We start from the raw sequence: 18559 nt of genomic DNA, 5'->3' as shown, positions 1-18559 counted from the left end.
TGTTCTTTTTATCTGACTATGGGAAGATGAGCTCATGAAAATGTTAATAGTTAGCGGGGGATTTTTTTTTTTTTATAGCCGTCAGACATCAGCTTAATGATCAAAACAGGCATCTTCTTTGACAGATCTCTTGATCTGAACAAGAGCTGCAGAATCTCAAGCGTCTTCATTGTTCATCAGAAGATTCTCCACAAAGTATCTTCTGTGTTCTCAGTAGAGAAGTCTCACATATATACGTCATTGTGGTCAACCACAGTCTGAAACATCTGAAAGTGTAAAGAGCACTGAATTCCCTTCAAAACAACACATTGAGGGCCTGATTCATTAAGGAAAGTACTCTTTTTTTTTTACTTAAGTTTTCTCCTGGACAAAACCATGTTACAGTGTAAGGGGTGCAAATTAGTTTTTTATTTTGCACATAAGTTAAATACTGTCTGTTTTTTCCTAGATCAACTTAAAATTTCAGTGTACAAATAAGCTATCAAGTATTTGTGTGCTACATGAAAAAACAGCAAGTATTTAACTTATGTGCAAAATAAAAAAAAACTCATTTGCACGCCTTGCATTGTAACATGGTTTTGTCCAGAAAATTTAAGTAAGAAAACTTACTTAATTTCTTACTTAACTTTCTTAATGAATCATGCCCTGAGGGCTTATGTATATAGACGGTTATTTGAAGGGTATTCTCTCCTTGTGTGACTGACAAATGATTAAAGATCTTATGGTAGCAGCTGCAACATATGAATATCTACTAGGTCCCACACTATAGACTGATAAGATAGAAATCAGCAGCACCAATGAGCATATTTAGCAAAGGACGAAAAGTCCATTTAAACAACAGGGTTTAAATTAGAGATGGGCGGGCTCGGTTCCCCGAGATTCGAATCCTACGGAATTAAGGGTATCCGAGTACCGAGCCGAGCGCGCTCGGTGCTCTCCCGCCCGTTCGGTTTCGAAATCGAGGCAAAACGTCCTCGTGATGTATTCGTTTTTCTGAGCTCGGATCTCGCGAGATTTGAAAAGCATAAATACCCGCCTCCACAGCAATCCATCGCCATTTGACAGAGGGAGAAAGCAGGGTTAGGTCACACTGGCTATATCAGCGCTGGGACAGTGATTGATTGTATTCAATACCATTGAAAGCTTAATACCAGTTGTTACAACAGTAAGAGGAGAAGAGAGGAGGGTTTTTGTTCAGTTTCTGGCACTCCAAGTGCTGTTGTGGTGTCCCCCATTCTTTGGCAGAAATTTTTCTGGCTGTAAAAAAATATCCTATTTTGCAGCAGTGTCAAAAACAATTTGTAGTACTACAAGTGCTTTGGGCTCAGAATGGATTCAAAGCAGTCCACATATGAGCAAAATGAGCAACCAGGTTCTGTCACCAGTCCTGATGGTAGTGTTCCCAGTACGTCATCTGGGAAAGGCGATGTCAAACTACACTGTCTTTTGAAATCAGGCAAGAAAACACACACCAAAAATTGTTTTACCGTGTTGAAGCGAAAAAGAAGTGTAACTGAGGAAAAGTTAAGTGCTGATAAAAAAAAAAAATTGCCAACATGCCATTCTACACACGCAGTGGCAAAGAGAGAATGAGGCCTTCACCTTTGTCTATTAGTGGCAGATGAAAAAATGTTACCAAGCCTACAAGTGGTGCACAACTACTGTTACGCGACAAAGCCGAGCTGCAAGATAACAGTAAAGAATTAGAGGATAATGTTTGCTCTGAATCAGAAATGACACCAATCCCTGTGGAGAGTCCATCCAACAGTGGGATGTCTAGTCGTGAGCATTCTGTTAGTGTACCCATAAAGAAGGGCCTTTTCAGCAGTTCTGCTGATGTGTGCCTGAACAGCCCGAGTGTAGCCGGTGATACACAAATTGAGGATGCCACTTTGGAAATAGAAGAGGATGAGGGGGAGATTTGTGTAGGCGACGAGGGCGCTAATGAGGATGTTGATGATTATGATGCAGACAGATACCAAATTGCCTTTCTCAATTTCTATTTATATTCTAGATTATATAACGGCTGAATAGTTTTCTATTTTACTCTTAGTGGAGAGGGGATCTGATGCAGACAGATACCAAACTGCCTTTGTCCTTTTCTTTGTATATTCAAATTTCTATTTCTACAGTCTATGCAGGCTGCTTTTGTTCTATTTTACCACAAGTGGATGGGGAAGGGGGGGCTGATGGAGACAGAAACAAAACTGCCTTTGTCCATTTCTTTGTATATTCGAATTTCTAGTTCTACAGTCTATGCAGGCTGCTTTTGTTCTATTTTACTACAAGTGGATGGGGGGGGCTGATGCAGACAGATATCAAACTGCCGTTGTCCATTTCTTTGTATATTCGAATCTCTAGTTCTATAGTCTATGCAGGCTGCTTTTGTTCTATTTTACTACAAGTGGATGGGGGGGGGGGGGGGGCTGATGCAGACAGATACCAAACTGCCTTTGTCCATTTCTTTAGATCTTTAACTAGAAGTGTAGGGTGTAATATACACCCAAAGACGATGGCTGCATTGCCAATAGGCTAAGATGGAGAGGAAGACAATCAGGTTCGTGTACAGAATTAAGGACGGCCTACCAGGGATTAAACTGTTTTCTTCCTAATTTATTAGCTTTAGAATTACCTTACTTATCCAAGAAACAGGTGGAGCACTAAATTTGGTTACTTTATGCCCAAAAAAAATTGATTTTCCAACAAAATAGCAAAACAAAACCAAACAAAACCAAAACTAAAACACGCAATGGCGGTTTTGCAAAACCAAAACACGACGGTAATATAGATCCAAAACCAAAACCAAAACCAAAACACGAGGGTCAGTGAGCATCTCTAGTTTAAATAACAAAGGGTTACTGCCCTTCTGCTAGTGATGGCCTCCCCTTTGCGTGGGGGAAGCCTGTTTAGCAATTATTGCAGCGGTAGACTAGACAGACACTAATATTTCATAAATAAATGTTATAGAGCAACGGAGAATACCTACTTTTAAACATATACAGGGTTAGTGACTACGACCTGTAACCTGGAAAGCAAAAGCTGCTCTTATATTAGAAATATGTTTTGTTGCTGTCATTATCTTAGCTGTTCCCATGAATGATTTATCATGGAGAAAGAGCAACAGATCTGATTTTTAAAGAACCGATAGCTACTTGAGTGCAATATAATGCATGCATTCAGGATGTTGATACAAATTGAAAGTACATTGAAATTAATTCCTTAGAGACAACAAAACTAAAAATACAACGCTGTCGATATCATGGGCCTGAGTCATTAAGAGCAAACCACAAAAAAACAGTATGTTTACTCCTGGACAAACCATGTTACAATGCAAGGGTAGCAAATTAGTTTATTATTTTGCACATAAGATAAACACTGGCTGTTTCTTCATGTAGCACACAGATACTTGATAGCTTTTTATTTATATTAAAATGTAAAGTTGATCTAGGACATGCCCAACCACAACTATAAATCTGCCATGACGTTTTGAATTTACCTCCCCCTCCAATGCAACATGGTTTTGCCCAGGTGCAAAGTAACTCATTTTTTATACTCTGCTCTTAATGACTCAAGCCTCATAGGTGCAAGGAGGATTAAATAAGTAAATGTAATCACAAAACAGAGTCAAAAGGAAAATATGTAAATGTAAACAAGATTTTAATAAAACACATAAAAGCAATAAATAAAATTTGTTGTATCTCAATATAAATGAAATTACTGACAGAGTCCACACAGATTAAATATTACTAGCTATTTGCAGAGGTACAGTGAACACACAAGCAACATCTTAATGACCTAACATCAAAGATAAATGTACTAACGGAATGAAAAACCATTTAATATAACCACTGATGTGTATATATATATATATATATATATATATATATATATATATATATATATATATATATATATATGATATATCTCAGAGAGGTGAATAGAGGAGACCAAAGGTGAACAGTTCGTTGATGAGTAATTTAATTATTCCAAAAGGTCAAAAATGAACATATGCAGCATAAAAGCATATTGTTAACAGCACGGTGGCTCAGTGGTTAGCACTTCTGCCTCACAGCACTGGGGTCATGAGTTCAATTCCCGACCATGGCCTTATCTGTGTGGAGTTTGTATGTTCTCCCCGTGTTTGCGCGGGTTTCCTCCGGGTGCTCCGGTTTCCTCCCACACTCCAAAAACATACTAGTAGGTTAATTGACTGTCATCAAATTCACCCTTATTTGTGTTAGGGAATTTAGACTGTCAGCTGAGATGGATCAGGGCTTGTGTAATATTATAGCACCATACAAATAATAATAAACAATTTACTGTGCACCTAATGAGCCTTCCCATATAACCATTGTATTTCAAAATATATTAGCGCTTCTGAATGGACAATGACCGAATAAAGCAAAGCAAATGCTTGTCAAAAACTGTGTGTGTACACAGTCCTATCCACTTACGTTATCTTTGCAACTATCAGCATCAAAACACATTTAGTAGGCTTTAAGAACACATGTTGGTCGCTAACAATTAACAGCCTTGTCTACGTGTCCCAACGTGAACTCGTTTTCATAAAATGACACAGGTGAAGTCTGACAGAGCTCTAAGAACACACAGAGGATTATAACACCTTCCGCCTCTATTGTGTGTTGGAAACTGATATATATGAAAAGCCAGGGCCTCACAAAGCACGCCCGATAACGTCACAAAGGGCGTCACCATTCGTCTAATATCTCATTTTTGTGATTGTATATATACGAAAAGGGGCTGAGATCAAACAGTCATCATCATCATTTCATCACCATTTATTTATATAGCGCCACTAATTCCGCAGCGCTGTACAGAGAACTCACTCACATCAGTCTCTGTCCCATTGGAGCTTACAGTTTAAATTCTACTAACACACAGACAGAGAGACACAGAGAGAGAGAGACTAGGGTCAATTTTGATAGCAACCAATTAACCTACCAGTATGTTTTTGAAGTGTGGGAGGCAACCGGAGCACTCGGAGGAAACACGGGGAGAACATACAAACTCCTCACAGATAAGGCCATGGTCGGGAATCGAACTCGTAACCCCAGTGCTGTAAGGCAGAAGTGCTAACCACTGAGCCACTGTGCTGCCCAGTCTTGCGGCTGCAAGCCATGGGTGGTTTATATAAAGCAGGTCTAGGAATCTGACTGAAGCTCGGCAGCCAAAAACTACAGCGTTACACTGGTAAAATTATAGATATATATATTTTTTCTTTGCATAATCACACCCCTCCTTTACTCTGATTAGCAGGTCCAGTTTAGCCCCTCCCATTTTGATCGGCCGCTGGGACCCATTTTAAAGGTAGGCTTTCTGCTGCTAGGGGGGCGAACGTCCCGAAAATTCTCATTACCATACTTGTACACAATATAATACTGTAATGAAGTATCATATACGTAAGAGAAAATAGTGACTGGAGAGTGTTATTAATAAATGCAAAATATAGCTACATGGTGCTAATGAACCGAGCACTATCAGCTAGAGGGGTCAATTGTCATCAGCCAATCAGAAGTGGCCAGATAGTGCTGCTGCTGGTGGTCACCATCAGTGGTCTGGAGTCTTAAACGTGATGTTTTCCTACGCATTTTTGCTGAGCATGAACAGTGCGGCAAATTCTACATGAGCCCTTGAGTACGTTACAGATTTAACATATGGGATAAACACATCAGTAGGAGACCTACAACATATAGCCTGTTTTTTACAACAGTAGTACAATGTTCCTTTAAATGTCATGCTGCTGGAGAGGAAGACTAATGTCTGGGCTGATAAGTTATTATCTCAGCATGTCACTTACAGAAAGCAGCCTCTGCAATATACAATCTACAAGATCTACTAAGAGGCTAGTTAAAGCATAAAAATAAATGTGTGCTTTAGCAGAGCTTTAGAGGCATCTTCTGAAAGCTACACTGCAGCATTGTGTTAGAATGGCACTGCGGTAAGCATTGCTGGCCCACAGTGCCAATGAGTTAAATACCAACCAGGGCATTATCCAGGGGCTGGCTGGCCAAATTTTATCCTGGGGATGATGAGACTCAGATCAGCAGCCTATTAGGGACATTTTAAAGGGGAAAAATGCAGATAGTCTAATGATCATCATCAGCAGCAGCTATTTACATAGCGCGACTAATTCCACTGCGCTGTACAGAGAACTCACTCACATCCGTCCCTGCCCCATTGGAGCTTACAGTCTAAATTCCCTAACACACACACACACACAGACAGACACAGACTAGGGTGAATTTGATAGCAGCCAATTAACCTACCAGTATGTTTTTGGAGTGTGGGAGGAAACCGGAGCACCCGGAGGAAACCCACGCAAACACTGGGAGAACATACAAACTCCACACAGATAAGGCCATGGTTGGGAATTGAACTCATGACCCCAGTGCTGTGAGTCAGAGGTGCTAACCACTGAGCCACCCTGATCCAGCACTAGGCAGCTAACTATGGGGGCAGATGCCTCCCAGCCCAACCAGCCCCTGGCTGTATCTGTGTGGTGTTTGTATACTTTCCCCATGTTCGTTCTGGGTGCTCTGGTTTCCTCCCACATTCCAACTATACTGTCAGGTTAAATGGATGCCGACAAAAATGGGTCCAAGTGTTTGTATTTTAGGGGAGTTAGACCATAAGCTTCAATAGGGGAAGGTGGAATGATTCAATAGTCTCTGGAAAGTGCTGCATCCTATTGTGGTACAAATAAATAATAGCGTATACTATATTTAATGAGCATACCTATGGAACTCTATTGTATATGTGTGTTCCGAAGTATGCACGTCCCTGAACTCTACGTTCCCACGTTAAAATTGACGCGGAGTAAAGCAAAACTAATGCTTGTCAAAAAGTGTGTCCAGGTCTATGTCCTTACGTTATTTTTTGAACTACCAGCATCAAACCACATTTAACAGACTCGGAGATACTAAAAATAAACTTGTGCACGCGGCCTAATGACTCCTATAAAATGACACAGAAGAGAAATCTAACAGAGCTCTGAAAATACACAGATCCCTTTAACAATTTGTATCCATTTTCTGGAAAATTAAAAGGTTTCTGGCAAAGTAGTCTGCTTCTCGTAATACATACTGCTGATTAAGTTACAGATTAAGCTTGGAAACAGAGCACAGCATTATTGCATGGCCAGTTAAGGAGATTAGATTACTGATACATGCAACTGATCTGATCACTAAGCCTTGTTAATGATGTGCCATTTCCCATGACCCACAGGGCCTGATCCATGCTCCCACCTACGTTCAATTGCGTGCCGTATTTTGCGTGGAATAGCTCTGCAGATGTTCAGAAAAGACCTAATGCCAATGAGCGCAATTGTATGCAATTTATGCATACTTGCCAACTGTCCCTGAATGTCAGGGAGACTCCCTGAGATAGGGGTGATCTCCCTCACTCCCTGAAGAGTCTGGCATTCTCCCTGATGCTGAGCCAGTACAAGACGTGGTTGGCTTCGCCATCTGTGACATGATGACACAGTCCAGAAATTGTGTCCTATGTCCATGTATTGATGCCTATGGAGGTGGCCATTTTCATGGAGACCAAGATTTAATCAAAGACTGACAGGTCAGACAACATGACTTCAGTAATGGAGAGAGAAATGTAAATGACACTTCAGTCTCTAGAGATTCATTAGCTACTTTTCTTTAATGCATAGATGCCTACTCTCCCGGAATGTCCGGGAGACTCCCTCATTTCTGGGAGACCTCCCGAGCTCCCGGGAGAGCAGGGCAACCTCCCGGTTCTCGCCCCACAATAGATAAGTGGCGAGGGGGGGGGGGGGTCTTAATGACGCAAATATCGCGTCATCTTAAAATAATGCGATTTGTCAAGCCCTGCACCCCGCTCGCCCACCTCCCCCGGGATCTCCCTGAAGCCAACGAGGAAAAGTTGGCAAGTATGAATTTATGTCCAAACACAAATGACAGCCTATGACTTGAAAGGCGGAAAGGGGGAGGGAAGGATCACTGATAGCAATGACTGCGATGGCATCGTCTTAGCATAGATCATGTGTATGTCAGTAAGACTATAAAAGAGGCATTGTGTGTACAGTGCGCATTAAAAGCTTCTTAATTTATGTATTTAATGTAAAAAAAAATATATATCCATATTTATATTAGTGATTATACTGTTAAAGGTCATTTATTTTATAATAGATTCGTTTTTGCATGCGTTCTGATGTGACCTTCTATTGTACACACGCTTGTGGGTATACTGCAGGCTGCTCTGTCTGTGTAAGGCAAATACTGCATAGGCAGAGCACGATTACACCCAGATTTAAATCGAAAAGCCTCTGTAGATCCCCTACACTATGAATACGGCCGGAACGGAGTTCAAACATGAATCAAGCGCACGGAGTCAGCCGTGAAATTAAGGAGTGGGCAGCAATAGAGATAATAATAGAAAGGATTTGCAGGTTGTGGTATCCAAAATATTGAAAAGTGTCTCCCCCCATTGTATAAATCTTATAAAACATACTCTGTACTGTGAATTCATCCAATAAAAGAGATTGTCACAGTCAATGTACAGGTTAATCTGGGGAATGGCCATTGGACAGAAATATTGGCATGTTGTCATAGACCCCCCAAAATTTTGAAATTTGATCACAGTAGCCATAAAGATTATACAGTATTTAAATAATTTTTTAAAGTTAAGTGTGGAAGGGCAATTTATTGTAACCAAAGATTAGAACCCACCTGCACCATGTCCTAGCATTACATCCACAGTGGAAGCAGAAGGAATGCTGGAACATCCCGCAGGTGTGTTTCGATTTTTGTTGAGTTATTGTGCAGGTTTCCTGCAAAGTAACCATGACATGTGTCCTTCATTGCAACCATGGAGGTTAACAGTGGGAAAAGAGCAACTTTTTAACTTTTCCTGCTGGTGCGACGTAGAACTCAGCGGTCACCGTCAACGTTTGTACTCATTAGGTCCAGCACGCCTCTGCTCCTCCCACTCTCCTCTTCTCCAGTTGTCATTGGCGTCTGCATCGTTCACCGATTTATCATGTGCGTGAAGTGGAAATTCACCAATCATACGTCTAGGAGTTTCATTATTGGTTTGGACTTACAGGTGTTATGGTATACAGGGGCAAACGCAGGATTTGTAGAGGCGTGGCTATAATTTTAGACAGTGCTTGGCTGTTATTATTATTAATTACTATTAATTTTTATTTATAGGGCGCCACAAAGTATCCGTAGCGCCGTACAAGGACTGCTCTCCAACTCTTCCTATTCCCATAATATAATGGGTAATGCTGCGTGCAGTACTGTTAGGTTTTCAAGCAGAGCGGTGTGAAGCGGGAGCAGGGTTCAGCCACCTCAATTATACAGTGCCCCAGGCTTGGAGGGGGTTTCAAGGCACTAAGAAACCCCCCTCGGTTTGCCTATGGTATATCACCAGCATATTTATCTTGTCAGTAGGCACCCATGTACATTTAGAACCAGTGGCGATTACCAGTATGTCCCACCCATGGTAACTTGTTGCAACATAATTATTATTATTATTATTATTCTTTATAGGACGCCACAAGGTTTCCGCAGCGCTGTACAGAATACTGACAGTTGACCATACAGGGTAAACAGTACAGAACTATGAACAAGTAAAACCAAGACTCCAATAGCTCCAAGCATAGCTAGTACAATGACGTTGGAGGAGAAGGATAGGTAGAGAGACAGGAGGAAAGAGGACCCTGCTCATAAGAGCTTACATCCTACAGACTGTAGGCACAAGGGGGAGTCAGTGGTGGGGATCACGCGGAAGAGGAGCGCGTATAATGACAGGGGAGGAGAGAGGGAAAGGAATCAAGTATGTATGAATGTATGTAAGATGGTCAGGTGGATGGCTGGAAGGCGGCTATGAGGAACAGATGAGTTTTAAGTGCCCATTTGAAGGAGCACAGATTAGGGGACTGTCGGATAGAGCAGGGGAGGTCATTCCAGTGGAGGGGGAAGCCCGGGAGGAATCTTGAATTCTGACGTGGAAAGTGGTGATCAGAGAGGAGGAGAAGCGATGGTCATTGGCCGATCGCATGGAACGGGAGGAAGTGTGAATGGAGAGGAGGTTGGAGATGTATGGGGCAGTGGAGTGGGAGAAGAACTTGTAGGTGGGTGTGAGGAGTTTGCAAAAAATTCTGTAGGGGAAGGGGAGCCAGTGTAAGACACGTCAGAGAGAGGAGCGGTGGGAGAGGAAGATGAGTCTCGCAGCAGCGTTGAGTGTAGAGTGAAGGGGCACAAGGTGGGAGAGGGGGAGGTCAGTAAGGAGAAGGTTACAGTAATCAAAACGGGAATTGACCAGTGCATGAATGATGGTTTCGGTGGCATCCTGAGATATGAAGGGTCGGATGCAAGCGATGCTGCATAGTTGGAAACGATAGGATGAGCAAAAGATTGGATGTGTGTGGTAAAGGTAATCACATTAACAGTACAAGACCACAGATTGCCATACTGTGTCTCACCTCATTGTTCATATTCCCTCTACTGCTTGTTACTTCAATGTACTGTGATTCACCATGTATCTTTTCAGATGGATTTAAGCATTCTGGTAAAACAAAGACACAATTACTACAGGAGCTTCATGTACGTTTAAAGCAAGTATGTACTCAAGGGGGCCCCGATGTAGAGTTGGATTCGTCTTATGTCCAAATGCAGACGTAAAATGTATTTGCATGCAGAGCTGTACGTATATTAAGATACGTGCAACCCAGCATACTGCGTTAAATGCGAGTACTGCATGAAGATAGGTTTAAGACGTATCATGGGGTAGAGATTCCAGTCATCACCAGTTTGGTTCCCCTTTCATAATGTCAACCAGCCCTAGCCCGTTCAGTCCAGTGCTGAATTCCTTGAGGAAAATTGGGCCTGCAAAAAAAATGTGGCCCCACCTTGAAAAATAACAGCCTGGTGCTGTTCACTAGGTCTCTTCCCCCACCCCTGGTGGGCGGGGTGTGGGGTAATATAGTTGAAACTTTTAGATATGTATTTATTTATTTTTTTGCACTCCTCGTCCTAGCAAGCCCTGGAACGGCTAAACTTTTTGGGTATGGTAGCACTTGTACAACTATAGATACCAGCATAGCCGTGCCTGACAGAGCACGCTGGTACTTGCAGAACTACAAGCGCCAGCATGTCCTGGCATCCACAGCCAGCTGTGATCTGTAAAAAAAAAATACAGGAAAACAGACACACTGTTGAAAAAGTCCTTTCTTAAAAATAAAAACACACCTAGCGATCTCAACCTCTACATCGGTAGCAAGTACGTGAACACAACGTCACTGCACTTTTATATTGTACAAATTTTTATTGATAAATTGTAGAGATATCTAAAATCTAAATTATCACTGATGCTTGATAAATAGATCCCTGAGAAGAGCTATATGAATTTTCGAATAAGTCTTTATTAGTCAGCGAGGCTCTCTGTATCTCAGTGGCGGCACTTGTGACTTTTAAAGACAATGAATATTATGGGTAGAATAGTATAAGCTCTCAGTTCTTTGAAACGGTTTCCCTGATCTCCAGACAATTAAATATGTGACAGGTTTTCTTCATGTGAAAGGTCTTACCTTTTCCTCTTTTCATTCTTAGTATAATAATCCTCATCAATACAGCTAGTATAAGAATGATCAATAGGCATGAAATTATGATGATCAGAATAATATGATTGCGATTGTAGGCTTTAGCTGTAAAGAGAAAATGTAAAAAAAAAACAAGTTGAATGTGTGAACTTGGATTTATGTGGTTTGAGGTGTGTTTGACACCACAATCTTCCGGCACCAGTTTGATTGGAAGCTCATCATTACTCTGTGCTGTTGGGGAACCCTGCTCTTTCCACTATCTAACTTTCAGCCTCAGGCTTTTCACTGGTTTTCTTTGACCTTCTCACATCATTACAAAACTCCTGACACATGCAGCCCAGTCCTTACACACTCACAAAAGACTACAAAAAGTAAATCCAGACATGACATAACCATACGGATGGAACATTATTATTTTGGACTAATGGGGAGATCAAGTACCTCCTGGAGTAAGGAGTATGTGATGGACAACCTGGTCCTTCCTGACTACTCCATGAACAATAACTAACCTTTGTTTCATTAGTTCATGTTGTGCTGGTGAGTCCAAGGGCCTGTTGAAAATTTCAGATCTAGGCCCCTTGCTTTTCCCTACTGTGGTATTAGTCCTATTTTTAACTTGTATTTTTTTTAAAGCAAGTCAACCTCTGTAGATTGGTCTCCTCTATTGGCTAGTAGATACAAAAATTCCAACATCAAACATCAACATTAAGATAAAATAAGCCCACCCAAATCCTAAATATCAACTGCTCAAACCCTGTGCAGCTTGCCCATCCACACCTAGAGGAACCATGCCTACCTTCTCAAAAGCCACACCATTGGTGGAGTCTGTATGATGAAAGGGAAAGTAATTCCCCTACGAAAAATATGCAATTTCCTCCAGGAAGCTACTTAGGTAGAAGATCACTCTTCGCATTAATGTCTCACCTGATAAAGGACATTCCTCCTGTACACGGACAGAGACGTTCTTCTGATCCGCTGGGTTATGTACTATACACAGGAATTCCATGTCCCAGGACTCAGACTGCAGTGACATCTGGATTAAATTTCCAGTATCATTATATAGCTGATACTCAGTGTCTCTGTGTCTGTATTTCCAAGTATAGGACAACACTGATGTGTTTGATGGAACAGAACAATGAAGACTCATATTACACAAGCCACCGGTTACATTCTGCCATTCCGTCCTTATAGCTGGAGCTGGAACCGGTTCTGTAAATAGAACGATAACATACGACTAATTTAGAAACAATCCTGGAATAGACATCAGCACAAGAAAAACTTCACCAACTCAGGGGTCTATTTATGAAGACCACTATGCAAAGATTTTCCATCACTGATCATCTCACGGTGGCTTAGTGGTTAGCACTTCAGCCTCACAACAATGGGGTCATGAGTTCAGTTCCCGACCATGGCCTTATCTGTGAGGAGTTTGTATGTTCTCTCCGTGTTTGCGTGGGTTTCCTCCGGGTGCTCCGGTTTCCTCCCACACTCCAAAAACATACTGGTAGGTTAATTGGTTGCTATCAAAATTGACCCTAGTCTCTCTCTCTCTGTCTCTGTCTGTGTGTATGTGTATGTTAGGTAATTTAGACTGTAAGCTCCAATGGGGCAGGGGTGAATGAGTTCTCTGTACAGCGCTGCGGAATCAGTGGCGCTATATAAATAAATGATGATGATGATGATGATGATGATGAAGACCACTATGCAAAGATTTTCCATCACTGATCATCTCAGACGTCAAAAATCGTCTTTTTGGTAAACGTATTAAGAAAATGTCACTGGGGCATCGCGGAGCTCATCGGTGATGCTGGCCGACAGTGGGAAGAGGAGTCCTACCACTTGCCATGCCAGTCCTAATACCCTCTGTGCATGCTTCAACCGGCATGCCTGCATCAACATTGGCACCAAAAGTTGGCTAAAAAAAAGTAAAAAAAAACAAAAACACTTTATTTTTTATAATAGAATTTTTTTTCCCTGTGGACACCCCTGGCTAAAACCATCCTGAGATGGCGTTAGCAATCAGAGGACAGCAGCAGTACAAGTAGGCATTGCAGGAGGACCAAGGCAATGGCTAGCTGCCGGTCTGGGGCTTTGGTAAAATGGGAGAGGCCATAAATCCTGCAATAATAAATAGACCCCCTCAACTTCTGTCAAGAAAAACATGGTGCAATCAGTCTATTTTCCAACATGGTGCAGTTCCCCAAAACATTAAAACAATTTATAAAAATAAATAATTTACTTGTATGGCTCTTGCTATACAAATTTAGATCTTGACTAACATATAAGGGCCTCCTAGGCCAAAAAGCTTATTTATGGCCCAATGATGACCCACCCGCTTACAGAAGCTTGTTCCAGGTTCGTTTTTTTACTGTCCCCCAACATTTTTTTCATTCCGGCCAATACAATGAAGAACGGAAACACATTTAATAAAAGCAACTGTATAATCATTACATATATCATTGTCTGCTCACTTCCGCTATCTGACGTTTTATTTTCTAATTTTTAGGAGCCCATAAGCAGGGAAGATGCTAAAATAACATAGCCCTGGGGGTAGATTTAATAATAGTTCTAAAAAGGAAAAATGAAGATGTTGCCTTTTGCAACCAATCAGATTCTAGCTATCATTTATCTAGAATGTACTAGATAAACGATAGCTAGAATCTGATTGGTTGCTATGGACAACACCTCCACTTTTTCTTTTTTAAATATCTCTAGCTATAGTGTTAGAATGCATTATTAGGGTGAATGATCTAATAATTAATCTGATTACCATATATGGAAATAGTTTATTCTATAGTGCCGTTAAATTGCCAGTGTTCCAATATGGGTGTGGCTTTACCTTTCTCTGTATCAGAATTTATTCGTGATAGAACTTGGTGGACTTTCATTTTTTATCCTCGCCTGCTATTAAAATACGCATCCCAATCAACATGGTTATCTTGTTAGCATGTATCATTTTAATATCTTCATCTGTCTTGTATTTATAGCGGGTACAATAAACTACTTGTCTATATTTTCTATACTAAATGCTATTTTGACATTTGTTTCATCTGTTAAACGGAGACTATGTTCCTATATATTGTAGGGTTGTACCGGATGCAGTCAGATTAAATGATGGATGATTATTTATTTTCTGTAGCCATTAACTCTATTTACATGGGGAGTCTACATACACATTCTTATAGTTCACTTAATTTATCCTCAGGTTCTCTACACCCTACATGGGCTTTATGTTGTGGATTGAGGCTCTTCTCCTTGGCAATCCCAGGTCAACGTTGTATGGCAAAACTTTGCCGTCTAATTTGACAGACCCACAGACACTCCAGTTGCATTGCCGTTGCACTGTTCACGGTTATTCTCAATGTCCTTAGTGATACAGGTAACATTACTTACAGGTTCATTATCTTCCACTTTCAAACCGGTTCCAATGTGAATAATCCCTACCTATCGTGAAAATAATGGAGAACTAGAGAACATGTCACAGACAAACTACCTACTGTCTTCATGAAGGAAAACTACGCCCACAGAAGCTCTACCATACATATATCTAATTAATTATCTAACTACAAGGATGACCTGGGTGCATGTATCTAGTTTAGCATTTACCTGTTTTCCCTCATCTCTTATCACACATGTTTGATTTTAGGGCTTTTCTGATTTATAGCATCACCTGCTGCTATGTAGACAAGCAAGTATTAGCTGGTTGTGAAACTTCCTCTTTTCTAACCTTAGGGGGTGACCACGTGTCCTTGGGGTAAAAAGTTCCCATGAAAGTTCTCTGTATTGACCCTTAATGTAATTGTACATAGCATGAAAAATCACTTTACGTAGGTCATTCTCCTAAAGGGCAGGTCACATCACAGTAAGGACTATCTATGGAGCTGAAAAATATAATTGGCAGCTGCCTGTCAGTGCCGCGGTTCCTAATCTAATCTCGCGAGATTACCACATCTCACAAGACTGGATTAAGAACTGTCCACACTGGAGGGCAGCCAAAAGCAGTGGGATTTACTCCCAAGCTGCTTGTCCACAAAGAAGATTTCTGCCGTGCTGGGGAAGAGAAGATGGAGGAGAAGAACCTGAAGATTGCTCCTGGAGAGGAAGGTAACAGACATGTGCTCTTGGTGGGGGAGGTGATAAAATGTTTGGGAGGGGGGGTGAAGGCTAGTGGGGGAGTCATGAATAGACCACTGGGGGCTAAGATACATTTATGTAGACATCCTTTTAATGGGCAGGTGAAAGGTATGTGTGGGGAGCAGAGGTGGATGATGAATTGTCGGGGGGGGGGTAGGTGATGAATTGTCTGAGGGGGTAGGTGATGATTTGTCTGAGGGGATAGGTGATGAATTGTCTGGGGGATAGGTGATGAATTGTCTGGGGGGATAGGTGATGAATTGGCTGGGGGGGATAGGAAATGAATTGGCTGGGGAGTAGGCGATGAATTGGCTGGGGGGGTAGGTGATGAATTGGCTGGGGGGATAGGAGATGAATTGGCTGGGGAGTAGGCGATGAATTGGCTGGGGGGGTAGGTGATGAATTGACTGGGGAGTAGATAATGTATTGGCTGGTGAGTAGGCGATGAATTGTCTGGGGGAGAGGTAATGAATTGTCTGGGGTGGGGTGATGAAATGTCTGGAGGTAGAGGTGAAGAATTGTCTGGTGGGTAGGTGATGAATTGTCTGGGGTGGGGTGATGAAATGTCTGGGGGAAGGGAATAAATTGCCTGGGGGGTAGGTGATGAATTGGCTGGGGGAGTATGTGATGGATTGTCTGGTGGGTAGGTGATGAATTGTCTGGGGCGGAGGTGATGAATTGTCTGGTGGGTAGGTGATTTGTCCTAGGGCGGACGGAACCCTTAATCAAGCCCTGTCTTTAAGGGAAAGGCTGGCCCTAACGTGAAAACAATCATTGCATTGGTGGTGCTCTCTAGACTAGTGACATGTACATAAAATTGGAAGACTTGTCACCTGAACCAAATTGCACCCCTTATTTATCTTAGCAACTTTATGCAATGCTTAGCTGGTGTTATCTCTGTCACAGATACTTTGGGAGTCATGCAGAGTTGATCGCAAGTAGCCTTTTTGAGCGTATGTTGCATTTTTTTGCAACGTGAGTGCTCCGAACACAGGCACATGCAATAGCGATCAATGCAAAGTTGTACGGATCTTAGATGTATCTACGACTGAGTGGGCAGAATGGGGAGTGAAAGGGCGTTTCCCAATATACAGTAAGGGCAAGTTAACGTTATTGCGATTATATATATTATATTATTATATATTATGCAGACCTTGCAAACATAAAAGGTTTCTTTTGCACCTGGTTCACCTTGATGCGATACTAGTGATGATAGGAAAGCTGACAAACAAACACACACAGGATAGTGAAATTGACCAATGGTTGCCTGATTGTGTAGTAAGGCGTTAACGATTTTACCAACGACTGAAAAAATAAGTCCTGATCAGCATGAAGATTCATGTCTACACACTATACATGACTTACATGATTTACCTTCAGATCTGTGCTCTTCATCTGTCATAACAGAAGGCTGTCAAGGTTGTGGAGTAAATGTATTACGCTGCGAATTTCCGACAAGTTTGAAAAGTGGAGTCGTTGCCTATAGCAACCAATTAGTTTCTAGCTATCATTTATTTAGTACATTCTAGAAAATGATAGCTAGAATCTGATTGGATGCTATAGGCAACATCTCCACTTTTCAAACCCGCCGGAAACTCTCAGCTTGATACATTTAACCCTTTGATTCTGCACACCCCATAGAGATCTATGGACACTGCCGGTCCTGAGTGCATACACACTGCAGGATTGGAACGACATTGTTCCATCATTGAACAGTTCAGTTTAAAAATTAAATGAAACAATACGATTGTTGAACGATAATCGTTCATCGTTGGCGTGTACACACTAATGCGATATCCGTCTGTACGGTTGTTTATCGTGTGATTGACCCGATAATCGGCTGAAAATTCTGTAGTGTGTACCCAGCCTAACATTTAAACAGAAGCAGTTTAATAACAGACTTAAGGGAATATATGGAACATGGCAGCACAAGGGAAACCTAGCAAGATAAGATGAGGCACATAGGATGTGTATTCTGCTCATTACACACATCCCTTTGTTTCCCTGAAGCATAGACGCTGATTGCCACAGGGAAGCTGTATAATTATTAACATTATATAGCCCCTATTAACATTTATTTATACAGCCCCAGTACACTTCCCAGCGCTTTACATTGGGAACAAACAAAGTAATAAAAGACATTAAAGGGCATTTACAAATGAGCAAAGACGTAAAACTTCAAAACTTGCAAGTTTACAATCTATAGTATTATATTTTATGTACTGTAATCACCTGCTCAGGTTATTTATGTGTAATTTATATCCATTCTCTAAGACACCTGTCACTCTTGTCCTTTTTACCTGCCAGAAATCATTCTGCCCATCAGTATAGTAACATGGACATTTAGAGATACATATTTATAGAATCTGTATAAATGCAGATTATTATAATACTCATATGTACCACTTATAAAAATAAATATATATATCAATATCATGTGTACAACCAGATGTAAAATCCTCTTTTTACCTAATATATGTAATAGTCATTTGTTTGTTCCCAACTCACTCGGCACTTTACATAAAAGTAGGGAATTATACTGTTTGAAGATAATACAGAAGGACTATAAAAATATATATTTTATTAAGAAAGCCAGACATTTGTTTTAGTGACTACTACAAACCATATTTGCCTACTTTGGAGGTCTCCCATTCCAGAGGGGAGATCTCAATGCTGAGTCCTTGGGGCGTGGCCATATGAATTGCATCTTTAGGCCCCACCCCTCTGGCACAACACATCAATTTATTCCTATTACAGCAGGGGGCCGGGCCCAGGATGGCCTGATTAGCCCCGCCCCCACCCACTTCCCCAACAAAGAATGCGGTA

At 41.4% G+C, this 18559-nt stretch overlaps 2 protein-coding genes across 6 annotated transcripts in view; one reads left to right on the top strand and one right to left on the bottom strand.

Moving 5' to 3' along the window:
- The window catches only part of LOC142112083 (SLAM family member 5-like), a 346313-nt gene that overhangs the window by 52291 nt on the left and 275463 nt on the right, over positions 1 to 18559 (top strand). The gene's annotated exons all lie outside the window — the stretch shown is intronic.
- LOC142112086 (SLAM family member 5-like) overlaps positions 1 to 18559 on the bottom strand; it is a 50777-nt gene that overhangs the window by 8230 nt on the left and 23988 nt on the right. For both annotated transcript variants that reach the window (XM_075193932.1, XM_075193931.1), the window contains exons 3-5: positions 12524 to 12808; positions 11588 to 11704; positions 10484 to 10566 (exon numbers count right to left, since the gene is read on the bottom strand). In XM_075193932.1, the coding sequence (XP_075050033.1) occupies positions 10484 to 10566; positions 11588 to 11704; positions 12524 to 12808 (485 nt within the window). The remainder of the gene's footprint in view (positions 1 to 10483; positions 10567 to 11587; positions 11705 to 12523; positions 12809 to 18559) is intronic.

Source organism: Mixophyes fleayi, assembly GCF_038048845.1.
Source record: "Mixophyes fleayi isolate aMixFle1 chromosome 12 unlocalized genomic scaffold, aMixFle1.hap1 SUPER_12_unloc_2, whole genome shotgun sequence".
Classification (NCBI taxonomy): domain Eukaryota; kingdom Metazoa; phylum Chordata; class Amphibia; order Anura; family Limnodynastidae; genus Mixophyes; species Mixophyes fleayi.
The sequence above is the reverse complement of the archived record's forward strand: the minus strand, read 5'-3'. Positions and strand labels throughout refer to the sequence as shown.